The 22,786-nt window shown below is 36.4% G+C and overlaps 1 protein-coding gene across 1 annotated transcript in view; it reads left to right on the top strand.

Annotated features, from left to right (window-relative positions):
• LOC116234048 (titin) overlaps positions 1-22,786 on the top strand; it is a 240,281-nt gene that overhangs the window by 147,826 nt on the left and 69,669 nt on the right. The window contains exons 136-179 of the mRNA XM_090144101.1: positions 168-310; positions 2,007-2,130; positions 2,633-2,899; positions 3,044-3,141; positions 3,302-3,470; positions 3,566-3,832; positions 3,991-4,257; positions 4,344-4,622; positions 4,724-5,132; positions 5,239-5,363; positions 5,460-5,726; positions 6,247-6,516; positions 6,613-6,915; positions 7,043-7,345; positions 7,686-7,873; positions 7,964-8,078; positions 8,619-8,903; positions 9,169-9,320; positions 9,447-9,594; positions 9,790-9,967; positions 10,059-10,180; positions 10,275-10,562; positions 10,656-10,952; positions 11,063-11,249; positions 11,732-11,847; positions 11,946-12,245; positions 12,478-12,777; positions 12,869-12,974; positions 14,062-14,258; positions 14,362-14,667; positions 14,767-15,045; positions 15,481-15,780; positions 15,878-16,180; positions 16,274-16,648; positions 16,748-17,050; positions 17,443-17,742; positions 17,833-18,129; positions 18,229-18,513; positions 18,606-18,899; positions 19,800-20,099; positions 20,199-20,507; positions 20,599-20,789; positions 21,270-21,699; positions 22,225-22,533. Of these exons, the coding sequence (XP_090000227.1) occupies positions 168-310; positions 2,007-2,130; positions 2,633-2,899; positions 3,044-3,141; positions 3,302-3,470; positions 3,566-3,832; positions 3,991-4,257; positions 4,344-4,622; positions 4,724-5,132; positions 5,239-5,363; positions 5,460-5,726; positions 6,247-6,516; positions 6,613-6,915; positions 7,043-7,345; positions 7,686-7,873; positions 7,964-8,078; positions 8,619-8,903; positions 9,169-9,320; positions 9,447-9,594; positions 9,790-9,967; positions 10,059-10,180; positions 10,275-10,562; positions 10,656-10,952; positions 11,063-11,249; positions 11,732-11,847; positions 11,946-12,245; positions 12,478-12,777; positions 12,869-12,974; positions 14,062-14,258; positions 14,362-14,667; positions 14,767-15,045; positions 15,481-15,780; positions 15,878-16,180; positions 16,274-16,648; positions 16,748-17,050; positions 17,443-17,742; positions 17,833-18,129; positions 18,229-18,513; positions 18,606-18,899; positions 19,800-20,099; positions 20,199-20,507; positions 20,599-20,789; positions 21,270-21,699; positions 22,225-22,533 (10,851 nt within the window). The remainder of the gene's footprint in view (positions 1-167; positions 311-2,006; positions 2,131-2,632; positions 2,900-3,043; positions 3,142-3,301; positions 3,471-3,565; positions 3,833-3,990; positions 4,258-4,343; positions 4,623-4,723; positions 5,133-5,238; positions 5,364-5,459; positions 5,727-6,246; positions 6,517-6,612; positions 6,916-7,042; positions 7,346-7,685; positions 7,874-7,963; positions 8,079-8,618; positions 8,904-9,168; positions 9,321-9,446; positions 9,595-9,789; positions 9,968-10,058; positions 10,181-10,274; positions 10,563-10,655; positions 10,953-11,062; positions 11,250-11,731; positions 11,848-11,945; positions 12,246-12,477; positions 12,778-12,868; positions 12,975-14,061; positions 14,259-14,361; positions 14,668-14,766; positions 15,046-15,480; positions 15,781-15,877; positions 16,181-16,273; positions 16,649-16,747; positions 17,051-17,442; positions 17,743-17,832; positions 18,130-18,228; positions 18,514-18,605; positions 18,900-19,799; positions 20,100-20,198; positions 20,508-20,598; positions 20,790-21,269; positions 21,700-22,224; positions 22,534-22,786) is intronic.

The raw sequence follows: 22,786 nt of genomic DNA, 5'->3' as shown, positions 1-22,786 counted from the left end.
CCCCTAAAAAACCAGGGTGGCCCCTTCTATTTAGAGAATTAAAAGAGCGGCACTGCAATGTCTGTCTCTCTTGAGGGAAGCCACCATGGAGATTAGTACATAAAGGGCAGCAGTTCTCTCTTGGGTGGAAGTGACTAATCTGAAAATGATGTCGTCTTCTTACCAAGCTCGAGTAATAGGCTTGCTGAGACCTCTCAAGGATGTAACAGTGACAGCTGGGGAATCAGCAACTTTTGATTGCGAACTTTCTTATGAGGGAATCCCAGTAGAGTGGTACCTGCAAGGGAAGAAACTGGAGCCCAGTGATAAGGTAGGGAGACTAAATTTTATTTTGTCTTATGTTTCTTCCGCCTTCCTCACTTTCATTTCTCTTCCATTTTTTTTATTTATTATTTATATTTTTTATTTTTTTTAAATTTACTTTCTGCTAGTAGAGATATGAAGGCACAGCACTGCTGTTGTGCTAAATGGTAACTTCTCGTTGACTCAGACATGGAATGTTTTACCTGGAAAAGAATGAGGATGTGGAATACTACAAGTATGTTTTGTACAACGGGAAGCTAAGACTTTAGTGCCTGATTCTGTGCAAGATGCTGTTGCAGGGATGATAAATTATTTTTCCTCTGGTTAATTGCAGCTAATGTGAGAGAGTTTTGAAAGGTGCTTTCAGGAAATGTTTTTTTTCTTGAATGCTGAGTTGCAGTCCAATTCTGCATATAAGGGGATTAAGAGGATTCAAATTCCATTTCAGGCATTTGTTCTGGCACTCAAGATAACTTTCTGAACAGATTTGCTTGTCCAGCACTTCTCACTAACTATTTTTAACCCTTCATCAAGTGCTGGCTCTTAACTTTGAGATCTGAGCGGTCTGGAATGTAGCCAGTTTAACATTTAAAGTAAATGGAGGGGGGAGATAATGTAGGAAGCAAAAAATAAAATAGTTATGACTGGTTTTAAGACTACTATTTTTTTTTTTTTTCATATTAGCACTTCTACATGAGAAGTAATGAGAATATAAATGGAGGTGTAAGTTGTACATCTCAGACTAAACAAACTTTCAAGGTATCATAGAATGTAGCGAAGTTTCAGAACCTGTGCTTATGTTCCTAATTATACTTCAGTATATATTTTTTACTTTTAAATGTACTTTTAACAGATTGTATTCAGTTTTGGAAAATAGATCTTCCTGAGCTTTACCAAATTTGCTTAAGTGAAACCTAAATCATTAAAACATATAGAAATAAGATAAGAAAACAATTATCAGAGAAGTGACAATCCAATTTACTATATTTATGAACAGATAGGCAAAACTGAAACTCAACAGATGGAACATTTAGTAAACCAAAGTAATCACTTCTCAGTTTAGAAATAAAAATGTGGAAAACTGTTAATAAGTGCTGTGGCTTGGTATTTATTACTGCCTGGCAAGTTATCACAAGTTTAATATTTTTGTATGATCCTTTCAATTACTTGAGAAAATTCTAGATTTTTATTCAGCTTGCACATCTACTTAAAACTGTCATTTTTCTTCAGCTGAAATTTGTGAAGGAATGTTTATGTAGAGGTAGCTCATTAAAATGCATGATTACCAAGAATTTCCAACTATAAATGAACAGGGATATTTTTTCAGGCAGAATTTTCTACAAAATTTAATAATAGAAAGTTGAACTAGCACTTGAAAAAGAGGGAGGAACCAGGCTGCTTTATATTTATGTAAAATTTTTTACTTCATATGTAGACAGGAGTAACAGCATAAGCATAAACATAAAATTTCAGATTTTTTTTTTAAGTGAAAAGACAAAACAGAAATGATTCTCAAAATCCTCAGAAGATTTTTATTTTGAGCTATATTTAGCATGTGTATAAGGAAATTATCCAAGCTTCATATAGAAGGAAACAAAAAAATCTGTACACAACAGGAAAAAAAAAAAAAAGCTATTTCATTAACTGTTCCTCAAATCTTTGTTGTAGATACTTACGAAAGTATTTTTTATGTACTTTATAAGGTTGTCACACGTGCTGAAGGGAGAGCTCACACACTTATTCTTAGAGATGTCAAGTTAACAGATGCCGGAGAGGTGTCACTGACTGCAAAAGATTTCAGAACTCAGGCAAATCTTTTTGTGAAAGGTAAGTCAGTCATTTTAATTATACCATAGCCAGTATTAACAGTCCATTCGTGTTTCATCCCACAGTAGGATGTCAACATACACCATATATCAAATTAAAAGGCTCATATATACAACATTAGAATGGTAAATAAATTTCCTTACTAAAAATAGCCCTTTAAAATTTTGATGTTTCATGGAAGAGATGAGAAAATGATGAAATAGTGGAAATATGACAGATGTGGGAGATCAGTCAGTTCTTTAGGGTTTCTACAGCTTCACTGCAGACTTGAACGTTCAAGTGGCTTCACTATGACTGATACCATATCTAGTTAAGACTTGCTTTTAGTCTTTCAAGTATCTGGAAAGTTATGGAAAAAAAAAACTTCAACGGAGAAGTTCAAGAGTGCTGTTGATTATTCAATTAAAAAAAAAAAAAAAGTAAATAGCATGGAACAGTTCTGTACTAGCAGAAGGCCAGATGTGATTTAGATCTTTTCTACCAAAAATCTGTCTACTTTCAGAACCCCCAGTTGAATTTACTAAACCACTTGAGGATCAGACTGTTGAAGAAGAGGCCACTGCAATACTGGAATGTGAAGTTTCCAGGGAAAATGCAAAAGTGAAATGGTTTAAAAATGGAGAAGAAGTTCATAAAACAAAGAAGTATGATATCATTTCTGAAGGCAGAGTCAGAAAACTCATTATCCATGGCTGCACACTGGATGATGCAAAAACATATACCTGTGATGCCAAGGATTTTAAGACATCATGTTTTCTCAATGTTGAACGTAAGTAGATTATAATTTTCTATGGAATAAGTGCTACAGACATTACGTACTATGGTTAGCAATAAATCATAATATACATTTCAGCAATTTATTTTGCTTTATCTGCGATTTTCCTCTACTAAAAATTCTATGGTTTTTTTGTAGCTCTTCGTGTTGAGTTCCTGAGGCCACTAACTGACCTTGAAGTTAAAGAAAAAGAATCTGCTCGGTTTGAATGTGAAATTTCTCGCCCAGGTGTCAAGGTCAATAATATTTTTATTTTTTTTAATTTGAGTAATTTCCTTCAACTAGACCTTTTATTTAAAATTTACATCGTCCTTGTGTTGTTGCAAAAGAACACACAGCTGAAATCTATGCTGAGCATGTTAATTTTAATAACCATGTTGATTTGTTTTAAAACAGGTGAAGTGGTTTAAGGATGGCATTGAAATTAGAAAAGGCAAGAAGTATGATATAATTTCCAAAGGGGCAGAACGCATTCTTGTTATTAGTAAATGTCTCTTTGATGATGAAGCTGAATATGCCTGTGAAGCAAAAACAGCTAGAACTTCTGGTCTTCTTACAGTGATAGGTAAACACATTATTTTCAGAATCTAATCTGTAAAGAAGAAAAAAATGTTATTTTGATGTAAGGTCTTAATTGGTTTTCCAAATTCTTCTTTGCAGAGGAAGAAGCTGTTTTCACAAAAAATCTTCATGATGTTGAAGTAAATGAAAATGAGACTGTGAGGTTGATCTGTGAAATCTCAAAGCCTAATGCTGAAGTTACTTGGTTTAAAGGAGATGAGGAGGTGCCTGATGGTGGTAGATTTGAATACATTTCTGATGGCCGAAAGAGAATTCTTGTCATACGTAATGCTCATCCTGAGGATGCTGGCAAATACACTTGCAAACTACCAAGCTCTAGTACAACAGGAAAACTTACTGTACATGGTAAGAGAGTTACTTTTTTGTCTTTGTTCTTAAAAAAAAAAAAAAAGAGAGAGAGAGAGAGATCAATTAGATAATACATTTTGGTTTATTCTCTTTATAGAAAGAGAAATAAAATCATACATATCTGCACATTTATTTATTTATTTATTTATTTATAGAACTTGCTGCAGAATTTCTTACCAGACCACAAAATCTTGAAGTTCTTGAAGGAGACAAAGCTGAATTTGCCTGTTCGGTATCCAAAGAGGCAATTACAGTACAATGGCTGTGGGGTGACACAGTCCTGGAACCCAGTGATAAGTACGACATCATTTCAGATGGCAAAAAGAGAACACTTGTGGTTAAAGACTCCATTTTAGGAGATGCAGGAAAGTACACTGTCATGGTTGGTGAAGCTAAAGCTACAGCACGCCTGACAGTGATTGGTAAGTTTTGTTTTATCATTGTGCATATTTTATTGCATTTCTTGTACAACATGCTTTATTACGTCTTCCATTTTTTTGAATTTCAGAAAAACTCAGGATTGTAACTCCACTTAAAGACCAAGAAGTTAATGAAGGTCAAGAAATTATCTTCAACTGTGAAGTAAATAAAGAGGGTGCCAAAGAGAAGTGGTACAAAAATGGCGAGGCAATATTTGATAGTGCAAAATATATTATTGTCCAGAAGGACTTAGTTTATACTCTCCGAATCAGGGATACACAGTTGAAAGATCAAGCTACCTACAGTATCTCACTGTCAAACCACAGAGGGGAACATGCCGAGAGCTCTGCTGCCTTAACAGTATTAGGTAAAAAAGACTTACACTGTATTAAAGCTATTCAATGACCATTGTTTTGATTCCACAGCATGTAAATTAATCATGTTGGTTTTTTTTTAAATTCTTAATAGAGGAGGATCTTAGAATTGTTGAACCCCTTGAAGACATTGAGACCATGGAAAAGAAAACTGTCACATTCTGGTGCAAAGTCAATCGTCTTAATGCAACTCTCAAATGGACAAAAAATGGTGAAGAGATCACCTTTGACAAGCGTGTTCTGTATAAAATTGATAAATACAAACACTCACTCATCATTAAAGACTGTGGCTTTAAAGATGAAGGTGAATACACTGTAACTGCTGGACAAGACAAATCTGTTGCAGAACTTCTCATCACAGAAGCACCAGCAGATTTCATTGAACATCTCCAGGACCAGACTGTCACTGAATTTGATGATGCTGTCTTTACCTGCCAGCTTTCCAAGGAGAAAGCTAGTGTAAAATGGTACAGAAATGGCAGAGAAATCAAAGAAGGCAAAAAGTATGCATATTTTATTATGCTTGTTCATATGTTAAACATATTTGCTTTACTTTCTGTCTTTATCTGGAGATTAAAATACTGCTTACTTATTTTCTCTCCCATAAAGATATCAGTTTGAAAAGGATGGAAATCTTCACAGATTAATTATAAAAGACTGTAGACTTGATGATGAATGTGAATATTCCTGTGGAGTGGATGACAGAAAATCTAGGGCAAGACTTTTTGTTGAAGGTACTTGTAAAAATTAAGTAGGATTAATTTCTTCATTATTTAGTGGTAGTAGAAATGATAGACAAATAACCCCAAATGAATTGACATTCATTTCAGAAATCCCTGTGGAGATTATTCGACCACCACAAGATGTTTATGAAGCTCCTGGTGCAGATGTCATCTTTATGGCTGAACTGAACAAAGATGGTGTGGAAGTCAAGTGGCTGAGAAACAACATGATTATCATCCAAGGTGACAAACATCAAATGATGAGTGAAGGAAAAGTCCACAGGCTGCAGGTGTGCGAGATAAAGCCTCGTGACCAAGGGGAATACAGATTTATTGCTAAAGATAAGGAAGCAAGAGCTAAACTGGAATTAGCTGGTAAGTTGTCTGTTTCATACTTGTTTTATAAAATGTAAGATTAGTGAAATAAGTCTTCAGCTAAATTTTGTTTTTCTTCTTTCAAAGAGTTGCATTAAAAAGAATATGTAATTAGGCATATGCTGTTGAGGAAATTATAGGACGCTTTTCATTGTCTACAGTAAAGAGCAAGAATTGAGGTTTACAGAAGACAGAACCACTTCATTAGGTCACTGCAGATGTGAGAAGTAAAAATTATTTGACATGATCATTTTAGTTATATGAGCTATGGCTTCATTCATTCAACTTTAGACCAGTAAATTACATTAAATTAATGCTCAAAGAGCAGCTCCATCTTCCCTGACTTTATAGGAGGGCTGATTTTCTTGCTCTCTGGAGCAATCCTATGAATACATAAAGGAACTTGTTTAGAATTCACATAATGGCTCCTTTTGTTTTTCTACACCTGCTTCTTTGCTTACCACACATGCATTATCCTTCTAATATGGAAGTACTCATTTGTCACATTGATATTCCTTAGCTGCACCTAGAATCAAGACTGGTGATCAAAACCTAGTGGTTGATGTTGGGAAGCCTTTAACTATGACTGTTCCATACGATGCCTACCCAAGAGCAGAAGCTGAATGGTTGAAAGGGGAGGAAGGTCTGCCAACAACAACTGTTGATACAACAACTGACTGTACTACCTTCAAAATTTTTGAAGCAAAGAAATCAGATAAGGGAAGGTACAAGGTTGTGCTTCGAAACAAACATGGCCAGGCAGAAGCTTTCATCAATGTAGAGGTCATTGGTAAGTGCTCCTGTTATTAAATTTTTACTTACGTTTAGTTAAGCCAAATAAAATAAAAAGATGCAATCACCTAAATTATTGTTATATATTTGTTAGATGTTCCGGGGCCAGTTAGAAACTTGGAAGTCACTGAAACTTATGATGGTGAAGTTGGCCTTGCCTGGCAAGAACCAGAAAGTGATGGTGGAAGTAAAATTATTGGCTACGTTGTTGAAAGGCGTGATATCAAGCGTAAGACTTGGATTGTGGTCACTGATCACGCTGAAAATTGTGAATACACTGTTACTGGACTTCAGAAAGGAGGAGTTGAGTACCTCTTCCGTGTAAGCGCACGCAACCGAGTGGGTACCGGTGAGCCAGTAGAAACAGAGAGACCTGTGGAAGCTAAAAGCAGATTTGGTGAGCAGAAGTTATGAAAAATTTGGTGTTTGATGACAGCATGAAAGAAAAACAAAACATTACTTTCTGTAACAATAGATAGTGAAACACCCTTGTTTTTTCTTTTTCTCCATAAAATGAAATGCAGAAGTTCCTGGTCCTCCTCAAAATGTAGAAGTTACTGATGTGAACAGGTTTGGTGCTACACTTACCTGGGAAGTTCCTGAGTATGATGGAGGATCTCCAATTACCGGCTACGTTATTGAACTTCGTAACAGAGCTTCCATCAGATGGGAGCCAACTATGACCACTGGAGCTGATGAACTGTCAGCTGTCCTGACTGATGTTGTGGAAAATGAAGAATATTTCTTCAGAGTTAGAGCTCAAAATATAGTTGGAGTTGGCAAGCCAAGTCATCCTACACGTGCAGTGAAGATTATGGACCCAATTGGTAAGCATGCCAGCACTACTGCGATTGCAGTTGGTATTTAAATATTACATGTACTGGAATGTTCCAAGGAGCAATTAGAGAAATGTGTGTACTGAAAATAACATGTTCAGCTAGACTTCCTAATTTTGATGTTTAAACGTTTCAAAAGTATCTTATGAGCATTTGGTGCAGTAAGAACTGCCACTATTTTTGATCTGAAATTATGAGACAACCTTTATTTAAAAAACAGAAGAAATGCAACAAGGCTTTAAAAATAGTACTTTAAGATACAGACAACTGATATGCAGAGCTATACTCCTTTACCAGTTGCCAAGATTTGTTTCTCTCAAATTATTTTCAGAGAGACCAAGTCCTCCCATTAACCTTGATCATTCAGATCAAACAAAAACATCAGTGCAACTCACATGGGAACCTCCTCTCGAAGACGGAGGAAGTCCAATATTAGGATATATTATTGAAAGGAAGGAAGAAGGAACAGACAAATGGATCCGCTGTAACCCAAAACTAGTACCAGCGCTTACTTTTAAGGTGAGATGCTTGGCTCATCAGCAAAGTACTACAACAAAGATGTATAGTTAATTTTTAATGAGTTACTAAAAACTTATTTGTGCTTTTTAGGTAACTGGATTGAAACCAGGGTCTAGTTACTACTACAGAGTCTCAGCAGAAAATGCAGCTGGGGTGTCTGACCCAGCTGAGGCTATTGGACCATTAACTGCAGATGATCCTTTTGGTAAGCTATGTGCTGTTTATCAAAAATAATTAGAAAAGATGCACAGCTGAAGTGCATCTTGTGGCTCCGATGTATGTGTGTCTTCTGTGATATCAAATAGCAGAAAGAGCTTTAGTCCTATGAGATTCAGGGCTATTTCTCTTCATTAAGAATCCTACCAATAATTAGCTGCATTAGGTAGAGACCTGTTAGGTTGCCTGGAGAGTAAGACATGACCTTTTGTCTCCTGACCTAGATATGTGGAAGATGGGAGATATCTGAGGGAGAGAAAGTCAGAGAATACGCAAAAGAAATCAAAATAATATGAAGTTTTTACTTTAAAGAATAGGTTAGATTTCTTATCTAATAATTCTAAGATATCACATATTTCTAACAGATTTTTAGCTGGGAAATGGAGGAATTCATAAGCTACAGCTGGGCCTAGACAGCTACAACCTGTTGTCTCAGATGCACTCAGAATCACCCTTTCAAAACAGCTATCATTAGCCATTTTCAGAACATTTGAAAATATTTAATGGAATTCATTTTCCATTTTTTCAGTTGGACCTACAATGGACCTAAGTGCATTTAAAGATGGACTAGAAGTTATTGTTCCAGAGCCAATAAAGATCCGTGTTCCTATCACTGGCTACCCTATTCCAACTGCCACATGGTCTTTTGGTGACCAAGTCTTAGAAGAAGGCAATCGTGTAACAATGAAGACCACTGCCACCTTTGCAGAACTTGTAATTACTCCAAGTGAACGTCCAGACAAGGGAATTTATACGTTAACATTAGAAAACCCTGTATCATCTGTTTCAGGAGAAATCGATGTTAACGTCATTGGTAAGTGGACATGTATATATTTTAATATTAACATTCTTAGATTAATAAAGTAAAATCACATAACTTTCAGTAAGCCAAGAGTATTAAAATGTAACTACAAACTAGAAATTAAACCCCCCAAAAGTTTTTTTCTTATCTTCAACAGCTGACTGTTTACTGTTTTAGGAAGAATAACTGAGGACAGCAAGTTTTTTGGCAGATAGATAAAATAAAGGTCATCTGACAATGTCTGATTAGAAAATAATAAAATTATTGTGATTTCCAGCTCGCCCAGGTGCTCCAAAAGAACTTAAAGTTGTAGATGTAAGCAGGAGTACAGTACAGCTGTCATGGGAACCTCCAGAAGATGATGGTGGAAGTCCAGTTATTGACTATATAATTGAAAAACGTGAAGTAAGCCGGAAAACATGGATCAAGGTATGTTCATTCTTTATCATTCCTTTTGTATTTGCTATATTGTTTCCTGCAGAATTTTTTCATAATTTTGTAATAACTCTTTGGAAATACATTTTAGAAGCACAATGGATTCTTCCTTCACTTTAGGTTATGGATCATGTCATGGACCAAGAGTTCTCTGTACCTGACCTCATTCAAGGAAAAGAGTACTTATTTAGAGTTTCTGCATGCAATAAGTGTGGCCCAGGAGAGCCTGCATATATTGATGAACCCATAAATATGTCAGCACCAGCAAGTGAGTCAACTTTTTCACACTTGCTCATTTTCTTGATGACAGTTTTTGAAAATCTTGCTGATTTTCCTTTCAATAATATGTTAAAAAACAAGGAATAAAAATAATAAACCAAATTAAAAACAAACAAACAAACAAACAGAGAAACAGTTCCTTAGATTGTTTTCTAAGATACCATATGTATTTAATTTTTAATAGCGGTGCCCGATCCACCTGAGAATGTTAAATGGAGAAATCCAACATCAAAAGGAATCTTCCTAACATGGGAACCTCCCAAGTATGATGGTGGTGCTCGCATCAAGGGCTATCTGGTAGAAAAATCACAACGTGGCACAGATAAGTGGGAGATATGTGGGGAGCCTGTTATTGAAACAAAGTAAGTAACTTCACACTATAGTTACAACCTTTTAACTAACTGTACCATCCGAGCTTCTTTAAAAATTTGTATTATTTTTTTTAACAAACAGAATGGAAGTAACAAAACTTAAGGAAGGAGAATGGTATGCATATCGGGTTAAGGCTTTGAACAGAATAGGAGCAAGCAAGCCAAGCAAGCCAACAGATGATATTCAGGCCATTGATGCGAAAGGTAATTACTTCATTTAATTACAATAGCCACTTCATTTTTACTCGTCTCTGAAATATTGTTTCTATAACAATGTTTCAATTGTCTCCTAAATCAGAGGCTCCAGAAATTTTCTTAGATGTGAAATTGCTCGCTGGACTCACTGTGAAAGCTGGAACTAAAATTGAGCTGCCAGCCAAAGTAACTGGAAAGCCCGAGCCCCAGATTACTTGGACCAAGGCTGAAAAAATACTGAGACCTGATGATAGAATCACTATTGAAACGAAACCTGATCATTCTACAGTCACTATTACAGACAGCAAGAGGAGTGACAGTGGAACCTATATTATAGAGGCCGTAAATTCCAGTGGACGTGCTACAGCTGTTGTTGAAGTTAATGTTCTCGGTATGCATGTATTCTTTTTTTATTATTAAAAACATGAGTAATGTATTGAGATATGCAAGCAGAAGATTAACATTTTCATCCTATCTCCTACAGATAAACCTGGTCCACCAGCTGCATTTGATGTATCAGAAATCACTAATGAATCCTGCCTTCTGACATGGAATCCTCCCCGAGATGATGGAGGTTCTAAAATTACTAACTATGTCCTTGAGAAAAGAGCTACAGACAGTGAAATATGGCATAAATTGTCATCAACTATCAAGGATACTTCATTCAGAGCTACCAATTTAACGCCTCATAAGGAATATGTGTTCCGAGTCAGTGCTGAGAACATGTATGGTATTGGGGAACCAGCACAGTGTAACCCTATCATTGCAAAATATTCCTTTGGTTAGTAAATTAAATATTAAATTTTCAAAATGTTAAATTTTAACAACTATGAAAATGCATATGTAATGGTCTTATTTTGTTTTGCTTTTTTCATTTATTAATTCATACAGATCCACCAGGCCCTCCAACAGGTCTCAAACCTATAGAGGTTACCAAAGATTCAGTGACCCTAACATGGAATGAACCAGACGAAGATGGTGGCAGCCCCATTACTGGCTACTGGATTGAGAGATATGATCCTGAGCAGGATAAATGGATAAAATGCAATAAAATGCCAGTGAAAGATACAACATTCAAGTAAGATATAGTCACTTTAGGCTGAATCTGAGATGTAAAAATGTAAAAGTAGCCATTTAAACAAATGTTACTTCATAACTGTTCTTTTTTTCCTGTTTCTATAAGTTTAGATCCAACAAATATCCAGTTACATACTTTATCTGATAAAGAAGTATGTCTTTACAGAAAACTGAATTGTTGCTTATTTTTTTTTCTATTATGCTTACTAACATCTGTGCTTTGTGATTACTTTATAAGATGCTCAAAAATAGCAAACAAAACCATCTTCTGCATCAATTTGCCAACATCCCGTTTTTTTCACCTGACATTTGCATTAGCTAACAGTCATACTACAAACAGAAATGTAAGATGGCTCTCAATACATTTATTTCTACATCTCAGCACATCATTTTGCTGTTGGCAGTATGCCTATTCTGAATGTTTCATATAGCATCATTAGCTGTAACTTGGTTATTTTAATCAAAGTTAATTTTGATTTCCAGAGTTAAAGGTCTTACAAATAAGAAGAAATACAAGTTCCGTGTCTTGGCAGAGAATCTTGCAGGACCTGGAAAACCAAGCAAGGAAACAGAGCCAATCTTAGTGAAAGACCCAATTGGTATAATAAACATATCTTGAATGTTCTAATTTAACAAAAATAAAGTTCTGTTTTGGGTGTCTTTTCAATAATTTAATTAATATTGGACTCTTGTCTAGATCCACCATGGCCCCCTGGAAAGCCAACGGTGAAGGATGTTGGCAAAACGTCATTATTCCTGAACTGGACAAAGCCTGAACATGATGGAGGGGCAAAGATTGAATCTTACGTCATTGAACTGTTAAAGACTGGAACAGACGAGTGGGTGAGAGTGGCTGAAGGAGTGCCCACAACTGAACACTTCCTCAAAGGACTTATGGAGAAACAAGAATATTCATTCCGTGTAAGAGCTGTGAACAAGGCTGGAGAGAGTGAGCCTAGTGAACCCAGTGACCCTGTGCTGTGCAAGGAGAGGCTGTGTAAGTATTGTTTCAGAATGTGCTGTTTCTGCAAGTATAGTCAGTCTTTTTTTAAAAGCCCCATGTCTGCCTATCTCTGTAGGCACCAAGTGAACTTTCCAGACATACTAAATATTAAAATCTACCCTTGCTCATCTAAGAAGTTTTCATAGTTTCAGTGTTATTCTCTGTTTTCCAGGATCTTTGCTGGGCAAGATAGCAACCCGCTTTTCCTTTTATTATTATTTTACAGTCCCTCCTTCTCCTCCTCGGTGGCTTGAGGTTATTAATATTACTAAAAACACGGCAGATCTTAAATGGACAGTGCCAGAAAAAGATGGGGGCTCTCCAATTACCAACTACATTGTTGAAAAGAGAGACGTAAGGAGAAAAGGCTGGCAGACTGTAGATACAACAGTCAAAGATACCAAGTACACAGTGAGCCCACTGACTGAAGGTTCATTGTATGTCTTCCGTGTGGCCGCTGAAAATGCCATTGGGCAAAGTGACTACTGTGAAATTGAAGATTCAGTGCTTGCTAAAGATACTTTCAGTAAGTTTGAGATTTGCTTTCGGAGTGATTAATGGAATAGCTGATTTCTCATGAGTTCCTTTTTACTAATTTGTGTATATATTTTGTTTAGCAACCCCTGGGCCTCCATATGCTCTTACAGTAGTTGAAGTGACAAAAGGTCATGTTGATTTGAAATGGGAACCACCTAAAAATGATGGTGGCAGACCAATTCAAAGGTAAGCTCATTTTATGATTGTGTAGTGTTTTCTGTGGATTATTTTTTTCATAAATAAAGACATTTCTGTCAAATTTTTTAAATTTTAAATGGATGCATTTTTTATGAAGAGGTGAATTTATGTGACAGAAGCAATTTTATGGTTGCAGCAAGTACAAGTTAAATTTTAAAAGTGGAAATTATACAAATAGAAATGATATAATGTGCATAAACAATGAATGTGTCTAAACATCCTCAAAAAAAGGATCTAATTAAATCAGATGAAATTGAGTTGTATGCAAAATTAAACTTTAATGCAGACATAGTCTCCAGCTCTAGGTGGAGCTCTAGCTACGTTTCCCCATCTACAAAATAATACTGTTAAATTTTTCTTCTGCCTGAGTTTCTCAGTAAAAGTACATACGTTGAGCTAGTACAAAGCATCATCTTTTTAATGTTTTTTCTCTTTATTCCATTTCTCAGACTATTTTCCTCCTTTTGGTTTCTTCTAAATTCTCCTTTTCTTTAGTTTTTCAAGTATCTCTTCTCTGAAATTTACCTTGAATAGCAGTTAGATTTTTCTCTCTATTTTCACTCTTCCTCTTCTTCCCATTCACAGTAAACATATCCTAAACAAACTGACAACTGCAAAGATCTGCTTGAAGGAACATAAATCATTTAATCTTTCTTACCATCCCATGGATTATTGTAAACAGAATTTAGATAATTGAAGTATTCATAGATAATATCTACAGACATTTTCAGTAGAACTTATCCACTGCTGTCTGAACTAGCAAATGTGTAAATGTAGCTTGGGAGTTCTCTCCTTCACCTCAGCAGCTCTACAAAACCCAAGAACACAGCAAAAGTTCAGTAATAGGGTCTCCAGATTTACTGTCATCAGTGGCAACCCCATTACCTTAATAGCTACTAAGGCTATTAGGACTATGTTGCTCATATGTGAAATAATGTTTATTTAGTCTATCACCAATGACTATCTTTATTTTTACATTGGCCAAACCATTCAAATCTCACACTATTTTAATGAGCAGGAAATCTGAAATGTTCATATTTGACATTCTTGATACTATTTGTTCCTATTTATGCAGATATGTTATTGAAAAGAAAGAGAAACTAGCCACCCGCTGGGTAAAAGCTGGCAAGACAGCTGGCCCAGATTGCAATTTCAGAGTGACTGATGTCATCGAAGGTATAGATGTACAGTTCCAGGTTCGTGCAGAAAATGAAGCTGGCTGTGGTCATCCCAGCGAACCAACTGATCTCATTCATATTGAAGATCCAACAAGTAAGTAGTATTATAACATACAGCATATGCACTATGGAAGCGATGTGTTGGCTAGAACAGATAATTCTGAGTGAAAAATAACACATCTTTTTGATTTTCACAGGCCCTCCTTCACCTCCTCAGGATTTACATGTCACAGATGCAGGTCGAAATCATATTTGCATTGCATGGAAGCCACCAGAGAAGAATGGTGGAAGTCCTATTATTGGGTACAATGTTGAGTTGTGTGAAGCAGGAACAGAAAAATGGATGCGAATCAATTCTCGTCCAATAAAAGATCTAAAATGCAAAGTGGAGGAAGGTGTTGTTCCAGACAAGGAATATGTGCTGAGAGTCAGAGCAGTCAATGCTGTTGGAGCCAGTGAGCCATCAGACATCTCAGAAAAAGTTGTTACCAAGGACCCGGACTGTAAGAATAGATTTTATTTCTGAAGTCTACATAACTGATAACTGAAAAAAGTCTTTAGTGTTCAGTACATTTATAATAATTTTAAATTTATTTTTACAGGTAATCCAACCATTGATCTAAAAACTCGTGATATTGTTGTTGTTAAAGGACAGAAATTAAGTATCCCTGTGCCCTTCAGAGCTGTTCCATCCCCAACAATCACATGGCACAAAGATGGCAAAGAGTTGAAAGCTGGTGACAGAACAACGATGAAGAGTGACTACACTTCTGCATTGCTTGAAGTCATAGAGAGTGTTCATGCTGATGCTGGTGTTTATACAATTACATTGGAGAACAAACTGGCATCAACAACTGGCTCTGTCAATGTCAAAGTCATAGGTAACTAGACATCTTTCATTCTAGGAGAGATGCCTGTCTCTGTTTGAGCCCAATAACTGATGGAAGTACAAAAAAATCCCTTTTTTGCCATGTGGATTTATCACTTCAACTCTGTAAATTGCCTTCACTGCATTAATATAGCAAAATCTCACCAAAAAAATACACTTTATTCTAAATTGATATTACTAGTCTGTGGCTGCATAAAGTCCAATTACTATGAATAATCATCGTATAAATTTTAAAAAGCTTGTAAGAATTAAGATTTCTTTTCACCTTTAGGAATATAAGTTCCTATTTATGCTGTGTAGCCAGCATTTGTTGGTTTGGTCTGCCTTCTTTAAAGCAATGAAATGCAGTGTAATTTCATATTTGTAGGAATACATTTCCCTTCTATTTAGTTAATTGTTACATTAAATAACTTCATTATAATTACAGGTCCACCTGGACAGTGTAAAGACATTAAGGCAAGCGAAGTAACTAAGAATTCTTGTAAAGTAACCTGGGAACCTCCAGACTTTGATGGTGGCACTCCTATTCTGCATTATGTTCTGGAACGCAGAGAAGCTGGTCGTAGAACATATATCCCAGTAATGTCTGGTGAAAATAAACTCTCATGGCAAGTCAAAGATCTTATCCCAAACAGTGAATATTACTTCCGTGTTAAAGCTGTCAATAAAATTGGAGGAGGTGAATATCTTGAACTAAGAAACCCAATTATTGCAGAAGATCCAAAACGTAAGTCTACTGTTAAGTGACCTAGCATGCTGAATTTTAACTAAAATCTTCATGTGTTCTTCACTTGTGTAATACCTCTTTTGCTATTGTTTCACAGAGCCTCCAGATCCTCCTGTTGACCTTGAGATCCATAATCCAACATCAAAATCAGTAACACTTACATGGAAACCACCACTGTTTGATGGCGGAAGCAAGATTATGGGCTACATAATAGAAAAGCTTGCTAAGGGCAAGGAGAGGTGGGAAAGATGCAATGAATATCTGGTACCTCTATTAACCTATCCAGTGAAAGGTCTTGAGGAAGGGAAGGAATACCAATTTCGTGTTCGTGCTGAGAATGCTGCTGGTATTAGTGAACCTTCTCGGATTACTCCTTTTGTGAAAGCTGTGGATCCTATTGGTATGAATTGCTTATTTGATTGTTTGTTGTAATTGCCATTCATCCTCAAACATGTGAATGGATTCTACTCTCCATTTGTCATTATTATTACAGAGGCTCCCAAAGTCTTCCTTGCTGCAAACCTGCAGTCTGGTCTTGAAGTGAAGAAAGGTGATGAGATCGTACTTGAGGCACATATTTCAGGATCACCTTATCCATCTATCACTTGGCTGAGGAATGATGAAGTTATCAGACCAGAGGAAATAAAAAAGAGAGTAACAACATATACTAGGAAGAAGAAGGGTGTAACTGAAGAAGAGGAACCTTTTCAGCTTTCGCTGCCAGAACGTATGAGTATTGACAACCACAAAGAAGGAGAGTCTGTGCTATCAATTCGTGACTCCATCAGAGCTGACCATGGCACATTTACAATTAAAGTGGAAAATGATCATGGTGTTGCAAAAGCGTCCTGTGAAGTTAATGTGTTAGGTGTGTAGTGAATGTACTTGTAACCAGCTACTTGTTCAAAGCACTAAGTGAGAAGTGAACTACATTAGTGCTCATCGTTTTTTCTTGCTTTACTAACAGATACACCTGGGCCTCCAGTCAACTTTGTATTTGAAGACGTGAGGAAAAATTCTGTCATTTGCAAGTGGGAGCCTCCCCTTGATGATGGTGGAAGCGAAATCCTGAACTATGTACTGGAAAAGAAAGACAACACAAAAGCTGAAATGGGCTGGGTTACTGTCAGTTCAACACTCAGGCATTGTAAATTCCATGTAACAAAACTGATTGAAGAGAAAGAATATCTCTTCCGCGTATTTGCTGAAAATAGAGTTGGAGCAGGGCCACCATGTGTTTCAAAACCAATGACAGCAAAAGATCCTTTCTGTAAGTTTTGATTTTGAAATACAGTCTTTTCTGAAAACTGCTATTAATTTACAGACTCTTATAACACTCAGTTTCATCCTTGTGAAAGTTTCCCAGAAGAGTATTGAACAACGCAATTATTACTTACTGCATTTTTTTAAACCATGGATATAAAGGAAAATATCGAAAAGCATTCTAATTTCAATTGTAAAGAAGTAAGAACAGCAGTCATATTCTTACCAGAAGAGAAAACCACTGTATTTGATGACTTGTTACAGTTAGGAATCAAAGAGAGCAAGATAGTTAAGACTTCCTTAGAATTAGTAATTTCTCGTATATTTGTTTTCTCTTAGTTCTGAGTAAATTCTGAATAAAACAGCAATGATTACAAAATTGTAATCTTTTTCTTTTAGCTCCACCGGATCCACCTAATAAGCCTGATGTGGAAGATGTTACCAGCAACAGTATGTTGGTTAAATGGAATGAACCAAAAGACAATGGCAGCCCAATCATAGGATATTGGATTGAAAAACGTGAAATTAATAGCACTCATTGGGCTCGAGTCAACAGGAACCTTGTGAATGCTCTGGAACTAAAAGTTGAAGGACTATTGGAAGGATTAACCTATATCTTCAGAGTTTGTGCTGAAAATGCAGCTGGCCCTGGTAAATTTAGTCCACCATCAGATCCAAAAACTGCACAGGACCCAATAAGTAAGTAGCTTAACAAAATGTGCTAGTGCTAGCAGACTAGTGACAGAATGGGATTCATAACCTTTAATTTTGATTTATCTTATTTTATAGTGCCACCTGGTCCACCCATTCCAAGGGTTGCTGATACAACCTCAGTTTCTATTGAGTTAGAATGGGAACCTCCTATGTATAATGGTGGTGGAGATATCACTGGTTACCATGTATACAAACAACTAATGGGAACGAAAGAGTGGTCACGTTGCACAGAGAAACCCATTAAGGTTCGACAGTATACTGTTAAAGAAATCAGAGAAGGTGCAGACTATAAACTTCGTGTTACTGCACTTAATGCAGCTGGTGAAGGACCACCTGGTGAAACTGAACCTGTAACTGTTGCAGAACCCCAAGGTATGGCAATTACAATATTTTGAAAAATTTTCCAGCTGCCTAAAAGCTGTACTTGAATCTTTCCCTTGAACTAATGTACCATCTCTCTTTCTTCTTCAGAGCCTCCTACCGTTGAGCTGGATGTTTCTGTCAAAGCAGGGATTCAGATCATGGCTGGACAAACAATTAAAATTCCTGCTACTGTGACAGGGCGTCCTGCTCCCACTGTTGTATGGACTGTGGAGGAAGGTGAATTGGACAAAGATAGAGTTGTTATTGAAAATGTTGGCACAAAATCAGAATTAACCATTAAGAATGCATTGAGAAAAGACCATGGAAGATATGTAATTACTGCAACAAACAGTAGTGGTTCCAAATCAGCGGGAACCAGAGTAGAAGTGTTTGGTAAGAAAAAATATTTTCTGATATCAGCTAGCATCTCTTTTGGTGAAATAATCTTTGGGCTTTATCCTACTTGTTTGATTTTATTTTTTCAGATGTTCCTGGACCAGTCCTTGACCTAAAGCCAGTGGTCACAAACAGAAAGATGTGCTTGCTTAACTGGTCTGATCCTGAAGATGATGGAGGCAGTGATATCATAGGCTTTATTGTTGAACGGAAAGATGCCAAAATGCATACATGGAGACTAGCTATTGACACAGAAAGATCTAAATGTGATATTACAGGTCTAGTTGAAGGGCAGGAATATAAATTTCGTGTCAGTGCCAAGAACAAGTTTGGTACCGGTCCAGCTGTTGAAATAGGACCAATTCTTGCAGTTGATCCATTAGGTAAGATAATTAATTTATGGGTTTTTTTTTTTGTTGTTGTTTCTTTCTCCCTATCAGGATAATTTGTCTGCCTTTCACAATTTATTTGCTCAGATTTCTGAAACAAAGTGTAAAACTACTACATCTCTTTATGTAATAAAATTCTGGTATCTACTGAGATACTGATTGTTGCCATTTCATCCACATATGTTAGAAACTTTCTACTATCCATAAACATATTCAAATATTTTGCATATGAAAGATATGACTTTGAAAAGCCACAGCTATTGTAGCTACTGTAGTCATACGATTTAAAATATCAATGGCTGCTCCAAAAGTAATGCCTCCTATTTTATGTTGGTCCTGGACATCAGGGGCAGATGTTGGTGATATGGCAGTAGAGGTTGAACCTTCCCATCAATATTCTGTTAAATTCTGTTGCGATGTGACAGATGGCAGCAGAGAGAAAATAATAAATAAAATGACACCTGAGTGCATATGAAGCAAAGGTGTGGGACTGAATTCCTCCATACAGAAAAAATTACAGCCATTGTCATTCATCTGTGCTTGCTGAATGTTTATGGATACCAAACAGTGGATGTTAGCACAACAAAAGCTGGACTGCATGGGCAGTATTTTCCTACCAGCCACCACAGCAGCTGTGAAGCAATGTGTTATTTCCTTTGGTTCACATTTTTACAAGCACAGCACGCAGACTCTTGTTCATAGCTGACAAAAATGCAGTTAATGGTGATGACTGTGGTAAAAAAAAGTGTTTTGTAGCTGAAAATTTGCTGTATCAAATAATGTTATGCTCTTTATATCTGTTGTAGTTTCAATCGAAATAAATGAGAGGCATTACTTTCAGCGTAACTGACATTGTATTTTATATTTTTTTGTTATGATTTATCTCTTTAATAGGTCCTCCAACAGCACCTGAGAGATTCATGTACACAGAGAGGACAAAATCAACCATTACACTTGATTGGAAGCCTCCACGTAGTGATGGTGGTAGTCCTATCCTAGGATACATTGTCGAGAAGAGGAGACATGATTCAAAAGACTATGAAAGGGTGAACCCAAGGCTCTGTCCAACCACATCTCTTCTCGTTGAAAAACTTGATGAACTCCATATGTATGAATTCCGTGTCAAAGCTGTTAATGAGATTGGAGAGAGTGAACCGTCATTGCCCCTCAACGTAGTTATACAGGATGATGAAGGTATATCTAGTTTAAAGAAATCCATATAAACACCTTTAAAATAACGCAATACATTTTCTGTTTCATTCCTAACTTCATTATCATTCTTCTGTTTTTCAGTGCCTCCAACTGTAACATTACGCTTGGCTGTGAGAGGAGATACTATAAAAGTGAAGGCAGGAGAGCCAGTTAATATTCCTGCTGATGTTACTGGACTGCCAATGCCAAAGATTGAATGGGACAAGAATGAAGTTTTAATTGACCAAACATCCAGCGCACTTAAGATAACAAAGGAAGAAGTATCAAGAAGTGAGGCAAAAACTGAACTTATCCTGCCTGCAGCCATGAGAGATGATAAAGGCACTTACACTGTGAGAGCTTCCAATCGTCTTGGCACTGCATTTCGCAATGTGCATGTTGAAGTGTATGGTAAGGATGTAACATTTCAATAAAATGGTAGATAGTGGAATGCTTTTGTCTTTTTCTTAATGCAGTTCTATTTTTGCTTACTCTCATATAGATCGTCCTTCTCCACCAAGAAACCTTGCTGTTTCTGATATTAAAGCAGAATCATGCTATTTAACATGGGATGCACCTCTTGATAATGGTGGTAGTGAAATTACCCATTACATTATTGAGAAACGTGATGCTAGTAGAAAGAAGTCTGAGTGGGAAGAAGTCTCCAGCAGTGCTGTAGACAGAAGATATGGGGTAATTTTATTATTTTTATGATATACTTCTGTATGACAGCATGCAATAAAAACTGCCTCTTGCATAGATACCTGTGCTAGTAGTCCATTAATAGTGCATAATTACTGAATGCACATTGCCCAACTATGAATATACATACTATGTGTATGTATTTTCCTCAGGTGACAAAACAAAATAAATTGTTCTCATTCTCTATTTAATCTCATGTGAGTTTAGAAGCCATCTTCTTTTCCATTTTCCAGTGTTACTTGTAGCTTTACCAACTGTAAAGTGAAACCTGACAACATTTTTATTTACATTTGATTGTGTGCACGTGAAATAAGACTATACCTAGGGCACTGCATACAGCTATGTCGTTACACACACGTCATGATATCAGTGAGGTTCCAAGGTAGAATCCAAAGCTAAAAACTCCTAAATAATAACAAATAAGTTGATTCTGAAAAATAACTACATACTGACTAAAATCTTGTTTTTCAGGTGTGGAATCTTGCAACAAATGAAAAATACCAATTTAGAGTCCGGGCTGTAAACAAATATGGAATAAGTGATGAATGCCTCTCAGAAAAAGTTGTTATTAAGGATCCCTATGGCCTTCCTGGACCTCCTGGAAAGCCCAAAATTTTAGATCACACTAGGTCATCAATGCTGGTGGCATGGGAGCCTCCTTTGGACAATGGTGGCAGCCCAATAACTGGCTATTGGTTGGAGAAGAGAGAGGTGGGAGGTGTCTACTGGTCACGTGTTAATAGGGCTCCAGTAACTAAACCATCAGTAAAAGGTTTACAGTACAATGTGCTTCGCTTGGCTGAAGGTGTTGAATATCAATTCAGAGTTATGGCTGAAAATCTTGCTGGAATTGGCCCACCCAGTGAACCATCAGATCCTGCTTTAGCAGCAGATCCCATATGTAAGTATAAAATTTGCGACCACTTTTAAAGTCTGTATCACACTAGAATGTGGTACTTTTGTTAACACTGAATTTAGTGCAATTAATCAAATGCTTTGTTTTCATTAAACCAAAAGAATGTTGTTGATGCAAAGTAGTTACCTAATTTTCTATTTTTCATTGTTTTTTAAATAATTGGCTTATTTAAACTTTTACCCTTTCACTGATATACATATAACTGTGACTGTGCCATCACAAATATTGCCAAGTATACTTGTTTGAGTTTAGTATCAGATTTTTATATAATTACTTTTCTTCACTGTCAGAGTTCAGTGTTTATTGTTTATCTATGTATACTTTTCCTAAAGAATTCCTCAGTAATATATATAATATATTTAATTATTATGCATGTTCTAAGATTGTATGCTCTGTGTATGGCAGAAAAACACTGAAAATGTTTGCATTCTTCTATCAACTCTTAAGAAAACTATACACAAGTACTAACTCTCAGGTAATTTTTGCTTTTGCTTGCTCTTGTTTTACAAGTTGTGCCTGGCCCACCATCTTGTCCAGAGATCAAAGACAAAACCAAATCATCTGTATCTCTTGCATGGAAGCCTCCACAAAAGGATGGTGGTAGCCCAATAAAGGGATATATTGTTGAAATGCAAGACGAAGGTAGTACTGACTGGAAAAAGGTGAATGAAGGAGACAAACTCTTTCCCACTTGTGAATGTGTTATTCCCAACTTGAAAGAGCTCAGAAAATACCGATTCAGGGTGAAAGCTGTAAATGCTGCTGGAGAATCAGAACCAAGTCCTGCAACATCTGAAATACCTATCCAAGATATTTTAGGTAGGTGTTGTAGAAATTCATTTAAGTATTTGTATCTAAATGTTGTCTACTGCTGTGAATAGTTGAACAGGATGTGAAGCAAGCAGAGTCAATAACAAGCAAATAATTGAGCAGGAATGTAATAAAAGACTATGAGACTTTTTGGAAAGTGTTATGATAGTGCTTATAAGAGCATGATCTACTGAGAACACTTATGAGTTCCCACAGCCATAGTACAGAAGTACTTTGTATTTTGTGATGAAATTGCAATAAC

Source organism: Phasianus colchicus, chromosome 7 (genome assembly GCF_987193195.1).
Source record: "Phasianus colchicus chromosome 7, bPhaCol1.hap1.1, whole genome shotgun sequence".
NCBI lineage: Eukaryota > Metazoa > Chordata > Aves > Galliformes > Phasianidae > Phasianus > Phasianus colchicus.
The sequence above is the reverse complement of the archived record's forward strand: the minus strand, read 5'-3'. Positions and strand labels throughout refer to the sequence as shown.